Source organism: Ursus americanus, chromosome 29 (assembly GCF_024610735.1).
Source record: "Ursus americanus isolate L20-20 chromosome 29, mUrsAme1.1.p, whole genome shotgun sequence".
Taxonomy (NCBI): domain Eukaryota; kingdom Metazoa; phylum Chordata; class Mammalia; order Carnivora; family Ursidae; genus Ursus; species Ursus americanus.
This window is the reverse complement of record NC_142155.1, coordinates 31,465,261-31,481,858: the sequence shown is the minus strand read 5'-3', so window position 1 is coordinate 31,481,858 and position 16,598 is coordinate 31,465,261. Positions and strand designations below refer to the sequence as shown.

At 40.4% G+C, this 16,598-nt stretch overlaps 1 protein-coding gene across 4 annotated transcripts in view; it reads right to left on the bottom strand.

The window, feature by feature from the left end:
- SUPT3H (SPT3 homolog, SAGA and STAGA complex component) overlaps positions 1-16,598 on the bottom strand; it is a 533,155-nt gene that overhangs the window by 13,387 nt on the left and 503,170 nt on the right. The window contains exon 12 of one of the 4 annotated variants that reach the window (XM_087857063.1): positions 9,785-9,926. The exons of the other annotated variants lie outside the window; for them this stretch is intronic. Within the exon in view, the coding sequence (XP_087713189.1) occupies positions 9,885-9,926 (42 nt within the window). The 3' untranslated portion in view covers positions 9,785-9,884. Of the gene's footprint in view, positions 1-9,784; positions 9,927-16,598 lie in introns of those variants that run through there. 4 annotated transcript variants of the gene reach the window in all.

The following is a 16,598-nucleotide window of genomic DNA, read 5'->3' as shown; positions in this document are numbered from 1 at the left end:
ATCAACAGAACAAGAGAATCCAAAATATAAACCCATGTATACATGGTTTCAGATAAATATGTCAAGATAAATCAATAAAGAAAGGATACATTGTCTCAACAAATAGTGTTGGAACAATCAGACATCCATATGCAGAAAGACAAAAAAAAGAACTTCAACCCTCACTTTGCATCATACACAAAAATAAACTCAAAATGAATCGAAGACTTAAATGTAAAAGTTAAAATTTAAAATATGAAGAAAACATAAGAGAAAACCTTTGTATGCCTGGGTTAGATTAAGATTAGATAAGACAAAAAGTATGAGCCATGAAAGAATAAAAACTAAAAACTGGATTTCTTCAAAATTAAAAACTTCAGCTCTTGCAAATATACTTTAAGGAAAGTCAAGCCCCAGACTCAGACAAAATATGTGGAAAACACATTTCTGTATAAAGGCTCTAAAAAGAACTCTTATATTTTAATAAGAGAAAACAACCAATTTTTTTAAATGGACAAAAGATTTGAACACTTCAATAGAGAAAAGCTACAGATGCCGAGTGAACACGTGAAAAAATGCTTAATATCATTAGTAATTAGAGAAAAGCAAAGTAAAAGCACAGTGAAATACTATTACCTACCTATCGGAATGGCTAAAATCAAAACAAAACAAATAGAATGAATTGTATCAAATGCTGGCAAAGTTATGGAGCAACTAGAAACCTCACATTTCTGGTGGGAGGGCCCATTGGTTGAGCTGCTTTGGAAAACACTTTCTTAGAAAATTAAATATTTACTTACCATCTGACCCAGTAATCCCACTCCTAGGTATTTACCCAATATAAATGAACACGTAAATCCACAAAAAGCTCTGTCCATCCATGTTCAAAGCAGATTTATTTTTAATAGATGGAAATTGGAAACAATCAAAATGTCCACTCAGTTACAGAGATAAGCAAATCGTGGTGTGTCTGTACAATGGAGTATTACCGAGCAATAAAGGAAAGTGAACTAGTCACTGATACAGCAACATGGGTGAATCAAGCATTATGCTAAATGAAAGAAGACGAACACGAAAAACCCTTAAACCCAAACTCATTTAGAATTATTTCATTTTACTTGCTATTCTGGAAAAGTTAAAAAATAAAAAAAAGAATAGAAATGAGATCAGCGGTTGCCAGGAGTGATGGGTGGGGATCGATTACGAAGGAACATGAGAAAACTTTTTGGCATTAATGCATCTTGATCGTGGTGGTGGTTACATGACTGTGTTTATTTGTCAAAAGTCATTGAATTGTACTGTGTATCTAAAAGGGGTTATTGCTGTACGTAAACGATACTGCATTCAACTAATTTTTTTAAAAGAAATATATTCTATGGGTCCTGTCTAAAAAACCTACTGCACTCTATGAGATAATAAATAAATACACCAAAAACATTAGCTAACCTGGAGTTGTGGGAAAAAGAAAATTTGAGTAAGTAGTGATATAAATATATCAAAAATTTTACAAGACATTAAATGAAAACCTGACTACGTCATAACTCAACTCTTGCTTGTGGTGGCCAAACTTTTTGTTCTGTTGAAACAGAACAGGATTTGGAAGTCCTAAAATATAAAAACTTTTTAAAAAAGTTGTGCTGAGGAACATAGCTGAGGAGGTTCGGAGGACTCTGGCAAGTCACGGGGAAGGAGGGGAGTAAAGGACAAGCCAGGCCAGTAGTGAGAAGGAACAGGGCAAGGCCGGAGTGCAATCACGTGGGTCTGGCATCGCAAGACTTTGCAGAACTAAAGACTGATCAATGGCTCAAACACCTAGTAAAGCACTGACTGACCTGTCCTAGGTGTGGGGGGCCTGGTCTAAGGGCTGGGGCTACAGCACTTGACACTCTGTGCTCCAGAGGGAGGAGGGAATGAACAAAACATGTGACTATATGAAATGGTAGGCAGATGTTGGGGTGCCAAAAGAAGGAAGGGGGGTTTGGGGTGCTAGGGCAGAAGTTGGGGTTTCAGTATCTGGAAGGGTGGGCAGAAGAGGCCTTATTGGGAAAGTGATATCTGCAAAAAGACCTGAAGAAGGGGAGGGAGCTGCGAGGAGAGCTCTAAAAGTGGGTGCTTTCCAACCCTGAGCGCTTGTGGCTGACTCGGCTCCTATCCACCTACTTTGCTGAGATCTGTTTCGCTTCCATAATGAGGATATAAAAAGATACCATTTAATGCAATCACTGGTTATGATAGTTTATAAAAGTGATTTATGGAATACACATAATCTGCATTTCACCTGAACAGGAAACATGTGAAATCCAACTGAAAGGAAACTGCACGCCTCGATTTCTTTTTAAGCGCTACTACCCCTCTTTGAGACCTGTCCCTCTTTTAACATTCATTATACACGATTCTGGGAAAGCTGAACGGCACAGTTAAGTATTAATAAATTTCTGAGTATTATTAGCTGGGAAAAGGGTTGGGAAAAACCAGGAGGAAATAGCCTATCCATATGAAAACAATAATCACATAGTATTTATTGTCTGGGATTGAAACGTTTCAAATACGCAAAGCAATAAAATGTCAGGAAAAGCAAAACTTCCTAATGTTAAAAAGATCATAAATTTTCCCCAAAATAAGACATATGAAAAAAAAGTTCAGGTGATACTTTATGTCACAGGAAAAATATACACTTAAATCTAAGTTACAGCAGCTCAAGGTCTTCAGAAAGCACCATCTACTCACCGCAGAAGGCCGGAAGAGCTTGGCGAACGTCACTAGGGGAGCACAGAAAGCAACAGCTATCTTTTTTTCTTTCTTTCTTTTTTTTTGAGCTTGAGAATCGCTTTTTTTTTAATATATTTTTTTAATTTATTTATTCGACAGAGATAGAGACAGCCAGTGAGAGAGGGAACACAAGCAGGGGGAGTGGGAGAGGAAGAAGCAGGCTCATAGTGGAGGAGCCGGGTGCGGGGCTCGATCCCAGAACGCTGGGATCACGCCCTGAGCCGAAGGCAGACGCTTAACCGCTGTGCCACCCAGGCGCCCCGGGAATCACTTTTTAACACAAAGAAATTCATGGACCCACACATTCTGTAACTTGTACTTTTGTTAACTCTTGAATGAAAAATCATAGGTAATGTCAAAAAGCGACCAGGATTTCAGGATCACCTTTAAAAGAATTGAATTTTATAAATCACACACACACACACATATATATATATATATATATTAAAACAGAATGGCACCTACATGGGCAAAACATGTTTATTTAATGGCCTCCCGAGCCCCTTTCAAGAATTCTACTTTCGCACAGTTCCCTGACTCACTGTGTGGGAATTATAGACTCCATGTTGATTGCTTGGCTTTCAAGAGGGCTATTTTTTTTTTTTTTACATGATTGCTTGCATGAATGAATGAATGAATGAACGAATGAATAACAGAGACAAAGAACCCAGACATTTTAGTTGTAAGCTACTCTTGGGTGATGAACTGTTGCTTCCAGTTCACAAAATCTCCTTATTTTCGAGCTAAACAGATCTTCATATTTGCTTTATGTTCAGTGGACGCGTTACTGCTGTTACCTTCAGGGAACTCTTATCCTAAAATGGCTCACCGTCTTTAAATAAACCAGTAGGAGAACTGGCACGTTTTCAAAGATGGTACTGTATATAAAAATAGCAAGTATGTCTCTCATTCTTTTTCAGGTTTGTACGGATGCAGGGGGGACACACATGTTCTTAGGTTCAGTAGGACCACTGTGAGTGAGGCGACCGGTCTTTCTGAGGTCGCCAACCCCTTCAAACAAGACTGAAGTTACAGTGACCTACTCATAAAGGCTACAAGGAACCAGAGTGCTCTGGTTTCCCTGAGACACTGCATTTGTCTTTAAGAAAAAGGCTGTGACCATCTACAGTTCATGAGATTTGCAGCCAAACAAGCATCAATAAAAGATTAAACAGATTTAACCAACCAACCAAAAAAAAAATTCTGTGCTTATGTTTAAATGAATAACTTCTTTTCCACCAACCAACCAGCACATGTTTATTGAATACCCAATACGTGCATGTGGCGATCACAAGGGGGTATACATTCAAGACTTGCCCTCAAGAAATTCTTAATCCGGTGCAGGCTACAAGGCCCACAGACAATTAGCGGCACAAAATAGGAAGTATAAAGAATAAGAGGGGCATAATTAGCTCAGAGGAAGCAGAAGGTAGTGTGCACTGAGGCAACCTTTACAGGAAAGAGCTAGGGAAGGAGGCCACCATGAAAACCAAGGAACGGGGAGGCAGATTTATTTTTCACACTGGGAACAGAAACACAGGACGTCCTACATATCGTAGGGGAAAGACACCCTGGTGACCTTGCAGTCTCCACACAGGCCATGAAGGCAAGGTTCCATCTCAGTCTGTATCATCCCAGGGATGTGGCAAGATGGCCACCACAAGACAGTTTCTCATCCGCCTCTCTGGTTGTGATGAGGCATGGGACTTTCCACCTCAACCTCCTGTCAGGTATGGGTGCAAGCTGAGGAACTGCCTGCCTGTATTGTAGGGTTGGCGCCTCTGTGGTAGAGTACCCCTCCTCCCCGGGACACAGGACGTTGACGCCATGCTGATCTCGCTTATGTTGCCGCATAGCGAACAAGCTGCCTGAGTCCCTCTGGGCTCACTGGCTCTTCCAGGTCAGCTCTATGGAAGTGTGGCAAGCCGGCCCACCAGCGGCACAGTCACTGCTGCTCAGGGACAGCTTGGCTAAGTGACAAGAAGTGGCCAGTGCACAGGCAGGTGAACTAACTTCTCGTAAGTAAAGTGGTTGCAAGAAGTCAATCAATGCCATTCAGAAAACAACCCTGCAGGTATGCTGGGCCATAGGCTGGTGCGCTGCTAGTTGGGAGTCCTAAGGGACCTAAGTCAGCAAGTGACTTGAGCTGAGGCAGAGCAGACCTAGGGCTGAATTAGGGAAGCTGCTAACTACTGATTAGGGAGGAAAATCATCATTTCTGATTCCTATCATGCTCAGCAATTTTCTTTCCGCTTTCCTCTCTATCTCTGTCCACCATTCCCCCCAAGCACATGCACAGAGATCCCGGGCCAGGAGAAACAATGCCTATGCCATCATTAACCAGCAAACACCTAAAAAAGGGCATTTGTATCAAGTTTCAAGGGATTGTCCTATGTATCTTTCTTTCTGCCACTGCAAACACATGTAAAGAAGATGCGGATTATTTTGTAACAGGATGTACATACCTCGTCTGAAAGTACAAAACAGTAGCATAAGTAATTAGAGCCTTCTGGAGAAATGTGGTCTTCATAAAGGAGAGGCTTTATAAACATGGATCTGGGATCTTTGAGGACGTTTTTCTCATAATTTGTATAGGGATTCTGAGTGTATGCATTGATCATATGTATTTATCTTAAGGTTTAAGACCTTATAGAAGACTTGGCATCATTCAATGTAACTGTAGTCTATTACACATGATATGATATTCCATTATGTACCTAATACCTGGCCCTAGAGAAGGAATGTTCAGTTAAAATGAAATTTTCTTGTAATGAAGTTTTTTGGTACTGAGAAGTGCTTCTAGGTTCAGAAAAGCAATTCCCTTTAATTCATTATTAGAAACTTATCCTCGAGCATACTCCACGCTGTGGAACAGTAGTGAAGGGCATGGGCTTTGGGGTCAAAGTGCTGGGTACAAACTCCAGCTCCATCGCCATTGTCCATCCTATGGGCAACAGGGGGAGGAACAGTGCGCATCCCACAGAGGGGCTGTCCCTAATGGGACAACTCGCACAAAGCGCTTGCTACACAGGATGGCACGTGGACAGCTGTAATTATTATGTCAAACGTATTCTTAAAACGCTGGTACAATATAGCCTCATTTTTGATAGCAAGCAAAGTGTTACCTGGTTTAAGTAAAATTAAATAAGCAAGCATCTTGACTCTTGATTTTTCCCAGTATTTTTTTTTCTCTATTTTTTTCCTTTGAAATAAACAGGAACAGTGAATACTGGGTGGTGGTGAGCAGAAGGAGAGGAATGAATATAAGGCTCTCTACGGAATTATAGTGGTTTCCAACAATGAAATATTGTATGGAGGCTTTTGGTGACTTTCTAGGAATTGATTATTTAAAAATATGCTTCAATTGCCAAAGCTCCCATGACTTATGATGGCTTGCATATCTGATATTTTGTTCCAGAAAACAAATGCAAGTCTCTTTCCTTGTGTTAGATTTTTTTTTTTTTTTTACACGCTACAGTATCACTCCCAACACTGGAGACTTACTTTAAGAGATATGACTTTTTTAATATTTGAGTTTTTAAAGGCATCTGGCCCTTATTTGACCATCCCATTCATATCCAATTCCTGCAGGCATGGTTTTGTTGTTTAAGTTTGGCTTGATGCCCTCTGCAGAAAGCGTCTGCTTTAATGAACACAGCTCCACGAAAACTGCTAGAGTCCCCTGCCTACCTCCACCCCCCTTCCCTTTACTAGAAGAGCACAGAAAGTTTCATCTTGGATTTCAAATAAGGAGATATAAGAAAAAGACATTGCTGGAGAATCAGCTTTCTGTGGGAGCCACTGCTGTGACATATTCATTCAAACTCGATGCCCTCCTATTATTTGCAGAAGTGTTTATGTACTATGAAATGTTCAGCCAGAGCATACCGGAAACCGTAAAGTATTTTATGAGATGTATACACGGTTGAAGGTTGAATTTTAAATGCAACCTGGGAAGGTTCTATCGAAATTCCAGGAGGGCAGAGGAGGGAATACTTTCTCTGTAGTGATTCAGTTTTACACAAGGGGTTATATGAACTGGAAAGAAATACCTGATTTGGGAACTATATAAAATTTTTTCATAAAATTAAACTTTATAATTTCTAGACAAGTAAACTTGTTTTCTGTCAGACCAAGAATCGCCACTTATGTTTATTTGTCTTCTACGTGGTAAAAGCATTAAATGTGGATTGTTTATTATTTATAGAAACGGGACAAACATTAATAAATGAAGAATTTTCCCCAGGTACAGGAATTATAGACAACATTTAAAAAATATTTGTGCTTCTGATGGTTTTTAAATAAAAACTCTTGGTTCTAAAATTGGAACATTATTTTTGAATCTCAACTATTGCAATATGTGAAAGCATGTTTGGAACGTCACATTCCAAATTTAGGTGAAGGGAGAAATATTTCTATTTCCTTTACCCTCAAATCTATGAGGCCGTGTCAATTTCCCATAAGAGAGGCTGTTTTTACTGATTTGTTGGTTTTATTTATGTTTTTCAGATTCGATCTCCAAAACACAAGGCTACAAAAATACAGATTATTTTGTGTATTCATATTGGATTTAGAAATGAGACTGATGTGCTTGTTTTGGTTTTGATAGCCACTACCTCATGAAGTCATTGTGAAGATCAACGAAATCCCAGAGGTCAGGTCCTGACACAGACTCGGTGCTCAAAGTATGTTAGTTTCCCTTCCCCTGCTTACAGACCTTTTTTTTAAAAAAACTGATGTATAACTGACTTATAATACAGATCATTTAATTATACCATGGTCCCTTTGAAGAAGATTTTAATGTAATACTTACGCTCTAGAATGTGACCAAATTAGTACCATTTAAAAAATAAATGTAGGTTACTGTCGAGGATAAACATGCCATAAAATCCCAAATGTGTCTTGGTAGTATCTTACACAAATCCAGTATGGTGGAGCGAAACGGTAGCCTGAGAACGAGGGGCCATGGATCTCGTCTCTGGTCTGTCACTGCCATTACTGAGTGACCTTGGGAAAGTTAGCTTCCCTCTCCAGGCTACATACTTTCATTGGGAAAATGAATGGTTGTTTACAATGATCTCTAAGACCATCTCTGCTCTAACATTTTATGACTTTACCTAACATTTTAATCTTGAGAGAGCAATTTACTCAAGTCACAGTTTTTGAGATTTTCCTTCTATAAATTTTTTTCTATACCCACTGCTTAAGACAATTTTATTTCGCTTCAAATTCAGTGTTGTTGAAAGAGTCAGAGAAAGAAGCTAAGTGTAGAAAAGAAAAAAAAAAGAATTAAAAATATTAATACTGAGCAATTATGGGGACATCTAGGCTGGTTTGGGACAGACATAAATGACCTTGTTTTATTCTAAATTCAGCTCACTGGCTTATGATGAAAAGTGAAAGGTTATTATATGGACTTACTGGGCAAAACCAGATTTTATAAATAATTACCTGTCAGACTGTTCAAGATAGACAAACATACGCCAGACCAACAAAAACACAGACCTGTCATATTTCTGAGAGAAATGTACGTTGAGTCTTCCTTCTCGGGGACTATAAGGAGATCAGGTAGGATAAAATGAAGGGAAAAACCTAAACCCTGTATTTTTTGCCTTGTGCATACTTCAAAATGTATAATGTGGGAGAGAAGGAATTTTGATGTGAAAAATTAGCCCCTGAAAATTTCATACATCTATAAGCCTGGCAGATCGAAACCAAATACAATAAATGCTGTCGTTTTAAAAGTTAGGATGTTTACTGCAAGCTTATAATTTTCCATGATTAGGGATGCCAAGAAAAATAAGAATGATGATAAAAAGAAAAGTTTAATCATACATTTCAGCAAGCGCAGATGGAACATCAAAACCCCTTGGCAATTTTTTGATATTATATATCTGTGTTTTTTTTTTTTTTTGTTCTTGACATGAAGATTTTTTCCAGAAGGACTAACGCAGAACAGGTAAATGACAGTTAACAAATGTGAATAAGATGGCACAATCATATGAACGGAGCCTCACGATGATTTGGTCACAGGAGGAAAATCTTTCATGCTTGCGATTTCTGTTTTTATTAATGCTTTACAAAGGCTCTTTTGGTGTGTGCAAAAACCATGATAAAAATAAAAGTGCACAGAAGTCCTACCGAATTAAAGAAATAACTTCCTTTTTTGTAATTCAAGTTGAACCAGGAACCGTACAATTACATCTGTTACGTTTTGATTTGTTCTCAAAAGTTCGAGTTCCTCATTTAATGGAGAAAGTCTAGATGCCAGAAGGGTAGCTCAGCGGCGACCAGCAAGAAATCACCCAGTCCACAATTCCAGTGCAGCTGTGGGAGTGCTTTGAAGGGAGACAGCAAATCACTCAACTCCCCTTCCTCTACTGCTTCGGGTTATTTTGCTTCTGAATGGCTGTGTGTGTGTGTGTGAGCGGTGGGCCTAGGGACTGGAGGGAGAGGGGACGCAGAGACATGAAGACAGGGGAAAAGGGCCTGTATGAGGGAGAACACACGGGACAGGCCGATCCGCAGGAAACTCGGGAAGAAGGCATGAAAAAATAACACGTACGCTTTAAGTGAGGGGAAGGGAGGAGAAGATGGGAACAGTTCATCAGATCAATGAGGTCTCTGATTAGTGTGAGTTTATAAAATGAATATTTGTTTCCAAAATACATGTAGGATATATGAAATCAGTGGGACAGTGCAAGGGGAGAAGTGGCTGTCCTTTGAATTTTGTTTCCTTTGTCCCAAACCTGGATTACAAAATGCATCAAATAAAACATAGACTAAACACTTGGGCAGGGGGCGGGGGAAGACACTGCTTTTAAGATATGTGAACTGAGGGCAGTAAATTCATTCCAAATTAAAATTTCAAAATTGTGTGATCTGCATTCTTGTCCACCTACACACTATCCCAAACATCCTGCCATTAATTAGCTAAGCGGCCCAGCCAGTAAACAAGACGAAGCATTGAGGGCGCTGGAAAAAGAGCTGGAGTCAGCCAGCTGATAGTCACAACAAACCAGCCCACTCCTGAGGGTACGGAGAAGGTAAACTTGTATTTTATTTTGTCCAAAGAGGGGAACAGAAATCACCTTAATATAACATTTGCCTTTCCTGTTGTTACAGTCACAGTCCCATCAGCAGGCCAGAAAAGCCATCCCATTCCTGCGGTAGGCACTCTGTCAAAGAAAAAGAAATCTGCAATGAATTATCACAGCAAGTCAAACCAGGGAAGGAGGCAAAAAAAGCAAGCAGGGCTTTCTTCCTGTTTTGTAGACTCTGCTGTTTTGAACACTCTAATAGGGTGTTCCATCCGAACGTTTCTGGGGCTACCACTCTGTCTGTTAGAAAGTCAGTGTGGTTAACAAGTGGTTAGTGATTCTATTTTGGGGGGAGTGGGAGATATGCAAAATAAGATCTCCCATTTTGTTAATTGATTGGGTCTGGTTAGGTCAAAGACATGTTGTATTGAATCTGTTTGTCCTTTATAAACATGTGTTTTCGATTGGATATGCTCAAGAATCACTTCTAATTAACTAGCTTAATAGTCTATAAATTACTGACTCCTTACAGCCTTCCCAGGCCTAATTTATAGTCTCCGTGGAAAGCTTGGAAACAGACACTCACAGAGGCCTTTCCTGCTCGCTAAAATATGGCGATCTCTACGGAGTTCTGTACATCACCGACGTTATAGAAAGCTCGAATCTTACATAACGTTATACACGCACACATGTATAGATGTAAGTATGAATATTCATAGAGGGAGAAAACACTCCCATAAAAGCAAATGGGAAAATGGATACTAATGGCAAAAATATGATATGTTCCAGTAAATCAAGTAAAACTGCTGGATTTTTCTTCCTGCAAGATCCATTCTACTGCTCAGAACTGGAAGAGCTGGACTACACGGCCTCTTGCGACTTGCCTGGAGTCTCATCACGAAACCCAGAATGAAACAACTAAAATCCAGGACTTAGGAAGAAAATTACCTTTTTCACCACATTTTTCATGATTTAAACTAGGACTAGTCATACTCAGAGAATTCACAACCCTCAATTAGATGGATTTTTTTCTACACTCTTTTCAGAAAAACAGTAAAATGACAAAATCTTATCTCAAGGAATTTTTTTTCCCCTTTAGGCTAATAATTTGGATGCTAGATTTTGTATACTTCCGGTCCAATACATTGACCTTCGACGGCCATGTTACAGGAAACCTAGAGTAAGTTTTTATCAATAAGATAACGCTGAGGAGGTACCAAAGAGTTTACATCTAAAAATGGTTAGATTACATTTATAGTTACACCCAAAGAGAGAAAAGTGGAACCAAGCTGTTCAGAAAGACCTCCGAGGTGAAACAAAATGGGTTTTCTGCATAACTTTCTGTCCATCATAAAATTCAACCAACTTCACGACCTCTCCTCCAAATACCCAGCTTATTCAGAAGCTATGAGGGCTGGCAGGCTTTGGGACTCAGGATGAAAGCTCGTAGGTTGGTTATGTGGCTCTGCAGCTCGCTGTCCATCAGAATTTCAAGGATGAGAGAACGGTGGCACGTTCCACCTTTCACTCCTCCGGGCTCTCTCTGGGAGCTCGCCCCTTACCACCAGACTTTCTGTGCCCCTGGACGCTTGGATTGAAGCAACCATTCTAAATGAGGACTAGAGAAGTCTGGCTTTACCTCCCCAGAGTGTGCACTGGAGAAGAGTGTTAAATGAGTTCCTCAGAGAGCCACAAATAACTTGCAGGAATGGATAGAGTGTCTCCCCACAACCACAGGCAGGGGAGCCTCAGGCCTTGAAACAGCCCCGACCACCACAGCTGCCTTCGAGAGGCTTATGCCACAGTAACACTTTCAGATTCTTGACCTTGATGTTTGAAATCTCACAACCACAGTGACAAGCTTTAACATAACATAATATTTTCAAGCACAGGGATGGCTTACATGGAGATAAATGGACCTGGGAGCAAAGCTGGATTCCTCGTAAAGGTAAATGGTTGAAGTGAGTCTTGCCTAAAAAAGTAGTTTTGGCTCAGGAAAAGACGGAGTCTTGGCTGAGCACACCTGAGAAATAACCAAGTTTCATCTTTCCAGTGGGCCACAGGAAATGGTTCTCTCTGGTACTGAAAAGGTTACTTTTCAAAGATCAATTCGCCATCACAGATGGTTTATCACTATTGTTTGCAAATGACTACAAGACTAGACACATTTAGTAACAGAGACTTCGAGTAGCCAAGTTTACGAGAAAGCCAGAGTTTAGAGCTGCCCCAGATTTCTGGAATAAGTTCTTCCTATTCCAGTTCTAAAATAGAGAAGGGACAAACAAGCGTGTGTGATTAGTGAAGAGCAATTTCGGCAAACCAATCCCCTAGGGTCCTCCACCCTGAGTCACAGCTTTTTCCTTTTGATGTACAAAGGATGTATGTCGTCTGTGGAGGGTGATTATGGGAACATCCCAAATTTGGCATCCTTTCCAGAGTAAGCAACTTTAAAGGAAGATGGATGAGGACAACTCATCTTGTGTCAACTATGAGTTTCTCTCTGTTTGTGCTGTGAATGCTGAAACTAAATTTAAACACTGCTTGGTGTGAGGGCCTTCCAGAGGCCACATTCTCATGAAATACTTTGTTTCCTACTTACTCTGTACTGTCAGATCCTATGAATGACTCCCTGCTTCTATATCTTTATAGATACTCCTACTTAGTAACACCCAGGCCTTGACCAGACAAAGCTGGGACCACCTCCACCACTATTAAAAAGTATAAATTAATCAATAACACAGCCGACTCCAGACCAGCTTCTTCAAGTTACATACCACTTAAACTTTCTTATTTAATAAAGCTGTGTTCTCAACTACTAGTTGCTCTTACGTAAATTTGTTGAAACCCTTAGACATGCTAGCATCCCTAAAGTTACCAGCAAAGATACTTCGTTTTTTTAAAAAAGACCAATTGCATTTCATAGGCTTTTTCTTTTCCTTGAATTGAGGATCAGACTAGCTCCCAATTTTTGACATTCATATATTCATTCAGCTCCAAATTACAGCCTACGACCAGAATCTCAATCTAACTGGTTGAGCTGACACATATTCTGCCTACTGCATTCGGCATTGATGGGTAGAAATTAAGTCACAAGTTTTCACTTTTGAAACACGATTTTTTTCTTTTGTGCGTATAGACAAGCTAGAAAAAAAATTTAAATCCTAAACTGGTTTGTTGTTTCTTTTTTATGGGCCATCACAAATTGTACATTTTGAGGAATATAAATTAATATTAAGAAGCAAAGGATTAATATTTAAACAAAAGGTAAATATGCTACAAAACATAACCTGTAATTCCTAGTCAAACTGTATGGATGTTATTTGCACCATTAACAGAATTAGTAAAGTTTAAATATAGATAAAACTACCCCTTCCACCAGTCTGGATTTACACTTATTCTCCACTACTAACTTTGCCGATTCTTTTCCACTTTTTCAAACTTCAAATGAAATAAAACAAAAATTTCACTATAGGGATTGACATTAGCAAGATGGCTGGCTAGGAGGTCCCAAAGCTTGTCTCCCCACAAAAACAATGAATAAGGAACTATAAACATACCAAGCAGATCTGGGAAAGCTCGAGACTATAACAGAGAAGCAACAGAAACCCTGCGGGGCTCAAATACCGAGCACAGCTGCATAGAAAAGTCTAAGAAGCGTTTTACCTGCATCACTCCACCTCCCAGTCTAGAGAAGCTCAGTGCAAAGATTAACCCCTTTGGAGGGATTATACCCGATGGGAAAAGGAGAGCAGGAGAACCCCAGTAATCCCCATCACTGCCGTGGACATTCGTAGACTTTGCTACCGAGCACTCCCACAGTCTGTACCAACACTGCACCCAGCTAAAGGAGCTGCCCGGAGTCCCCACTGCTGTGTCTCCTCACCAGGGCTGCAGCTACGGCTGTGGGGAGACCTGCCCCCAGGGGCCTCAGTTGATGCTGTGTCCCACTCTCTGGGATTGGGACGCCACGGCACCTTGCCGTCTATGAAACTGGAAGTGCCGATGCTTTCTGTGCCCTGCCTTCAGGGTTCTAAGTCATGGCTTTGATCAGCCATCACCGGGGCTGAGCCGCTGCTATTCTGTGACTGATCCCTGGGGTCCTAAAAGTTGTGGCTTTGACCCGCCATCACTAGGCTGTGATGCTGCCGTTGCTGCTCTCCGTCCCACCTCTGGGTCCTGAGCCATGGCACCGACTTGCCATCAGAGGGTTGTAATGCCACAGCTCTGTGCCATGCCCCTTGTGACTTGAGTCACAGCTTTGGCCTGACATCACAGAGGCCAAGCTGCTGCTGCTCTGCCAGGGTTTTGGTCCACCCCCCCCAGGGCATGCTGTTGCTGTACCCCTCATCCTGGACGCAAGTCACTGCTGTATCCTGTCATTCCATAGCTGCGTGCCCCCATCCTGGGGTCCAAATTACTGTGGTGATCCCCAGAGACTCAGATCCGGGCTCCTTGGGAGATCTGCACATGCATGCACATCAGACATTTGGTCTGCCATCATAACAAGTGCACCCGGGCCCCAGGACCTGGTTTTGCTGCTGCACTGGGTGCCAGTTCACCAGACCTGGTACCAAGAGGCATTCCCCTTGGATAGAACTCCCTGCCATCGGAAAAAAAGGAGAAAAGGAAGACCCCTGAAGTCTCTTCCACGTAGGACCCCAACAGCCCTAGACACTACTGCTGCTTATAGGACTTCTGTAGTCTCGGTCAAAGAACCCCACAGTCTTTGCCAATGTTGACCTCAGTTGATGTAGGTGTACAGATTATGCAGCTGTGCCCTCTTCAGATTCAGAGACAGAGCACCCTACCCAGCCAGAACCCTCACAGCCACTTTCTGTTGAAAGTCTTTCCCCACCAAAGTCAGTCTAAAAGGCTGAAAGAGGTGACTCCTCTCTCAAATGAGAAAACATCAATGCAAAGCCCCAAGAAACGTGAAAGAAGGAAACATGACACCACCGAAGGTGCTTGATGATTTTCAAGTTACTAACCCCAAAGAAATGGAGATCTGTGAGTTACCTGAAAAAGATCTCAAAACAATTATTTTAAGGAAGGGCAGTGAGATTCAAGAGAACACAGATAGACAACACAATGAACTTAGGAAAACAATGCAACAATAAAATGAGAAGTTCAACCAGGAGAAATCATAGAAACATTTTGGAGCTGAAGTATACAATCAATGAAATGAAAAATGCAACAGAGAGCTTCATTAATAGGCTCAATCAAGCAGAAGAAAGAATCTGTGAACTTGAAGAGAAATCTCTTGATATTATCCATTCGGAGAAGAAAAAAGAAATAAAAATAAAAAGAAGTAAAGAAAGCCTGTGTGAATTGTGGGACAACATTAAATGAAATAATATTCATGTTATGGGAGTCTTAGAAAGAAAAGAGAGAGAAAGGGTCAGAACATGTAAAGAAATAATGGCTGATAACTTCCAAAATCTGGGGAGATGGCCATCCAGATACATGAAACTCAAAGATCCCCAAACAGACTCAGCCCAAAGAGATCTTCACTGAGACAGTATAATCAAACTCTGGAATATCAAAGATAAAGAGAGAATTCTGAAAGCAGCAAGAGTCATCACATAGGAGGGAACCCTGATAAGGCTATCAGCAGATTTCTCAGAAGAAATCCTTCAGAACAGGAAACAGTGGGATAATATCCTCAAAGTGGTCAAAGAAAATAAACCCAGGAAAGTAGCTCCTGAGTAGAGAGAGACTTTTCCAGACAAATAAAAGCTAAGGGAATATATCACCACTAGACCTGCTTTACAAGAAATGTTAAAGGAAGTTCTTCAAGATGAAACAAAAGGATGCTAACTAGTAATATGAAAGCATGAAAGTATTAAATTCACTGATATAGGTAAATAGACAAATTCAAAAACTCTAGTATTACAATGCAAATCACTAGACTCTAGTATGTAAGTTAAAAGAGAAAAGTGTTAAAAATAAGTATAGCTACAATATTTTGTTAATGGGTATACAATATGAAGAAATGTAAACTGTGACATCAACATACAGTTGGGGGGCAAGTAAATGTGTAGAATTTTTTCCTGCAGTGGAAGTTAAGTTGTTTTCAACTCAAAACAAACTGTTACAAGATTTACTATGAAAGCCTCATGGTAATCACAAAGAAAAACCTATAAAAAACAAACAAATGAAGAGAAAAGAATCAAAGCATACGACCTTAAAAAAATCAATTTTCAAAGAAAGACAGCAAGAGGGGAAGGAAGGAAAGGAACTACAATTAGGAAACATTTAACAAAATGGCAATAGTAAGTTCTTACCTATCAATAATTACTTTAAATGCAAATGGTTTAAATTTTCCAATCAAAAAACACAGAGTGCTTGAATGGATTAAAAAAGAAAAGACCCAACTATATGGAGCCTCACAAGAGACTCACTTAAGCTTTAAAGACACTCATGGGCTGAAAGTGAAAGAAATGCAAATGGAAAGCACAAGAGAACAGGGGTAGCTACTCTTATATCAGAAAAAAAGGAACTTTATTATTTATTTATTTTTAAAGATTTTATTTATTTATTTGACAGAGAGAGAGAGACAGCCAGCGAGAAAGGGAATACAAGCAGGGGGAGTGGGAGAGGAAGAAGCAGGCTCCCCAGTGGAGCAGGGAGCCCAATGCGGGGGTTGATCCCAGGACTCTGGGATCACACCCTGAGCCGAAGGCAGATGCTTAATGGCTGAGCCACCCAGGCACCCCAGAAAAAAATGAACTTCAGGTCAAAAGCAGTAACGAGATTAAAAAAGGTTATTATAATATAATGAAAAGGGGTCAGTTCATCAAGGGGCTGTAG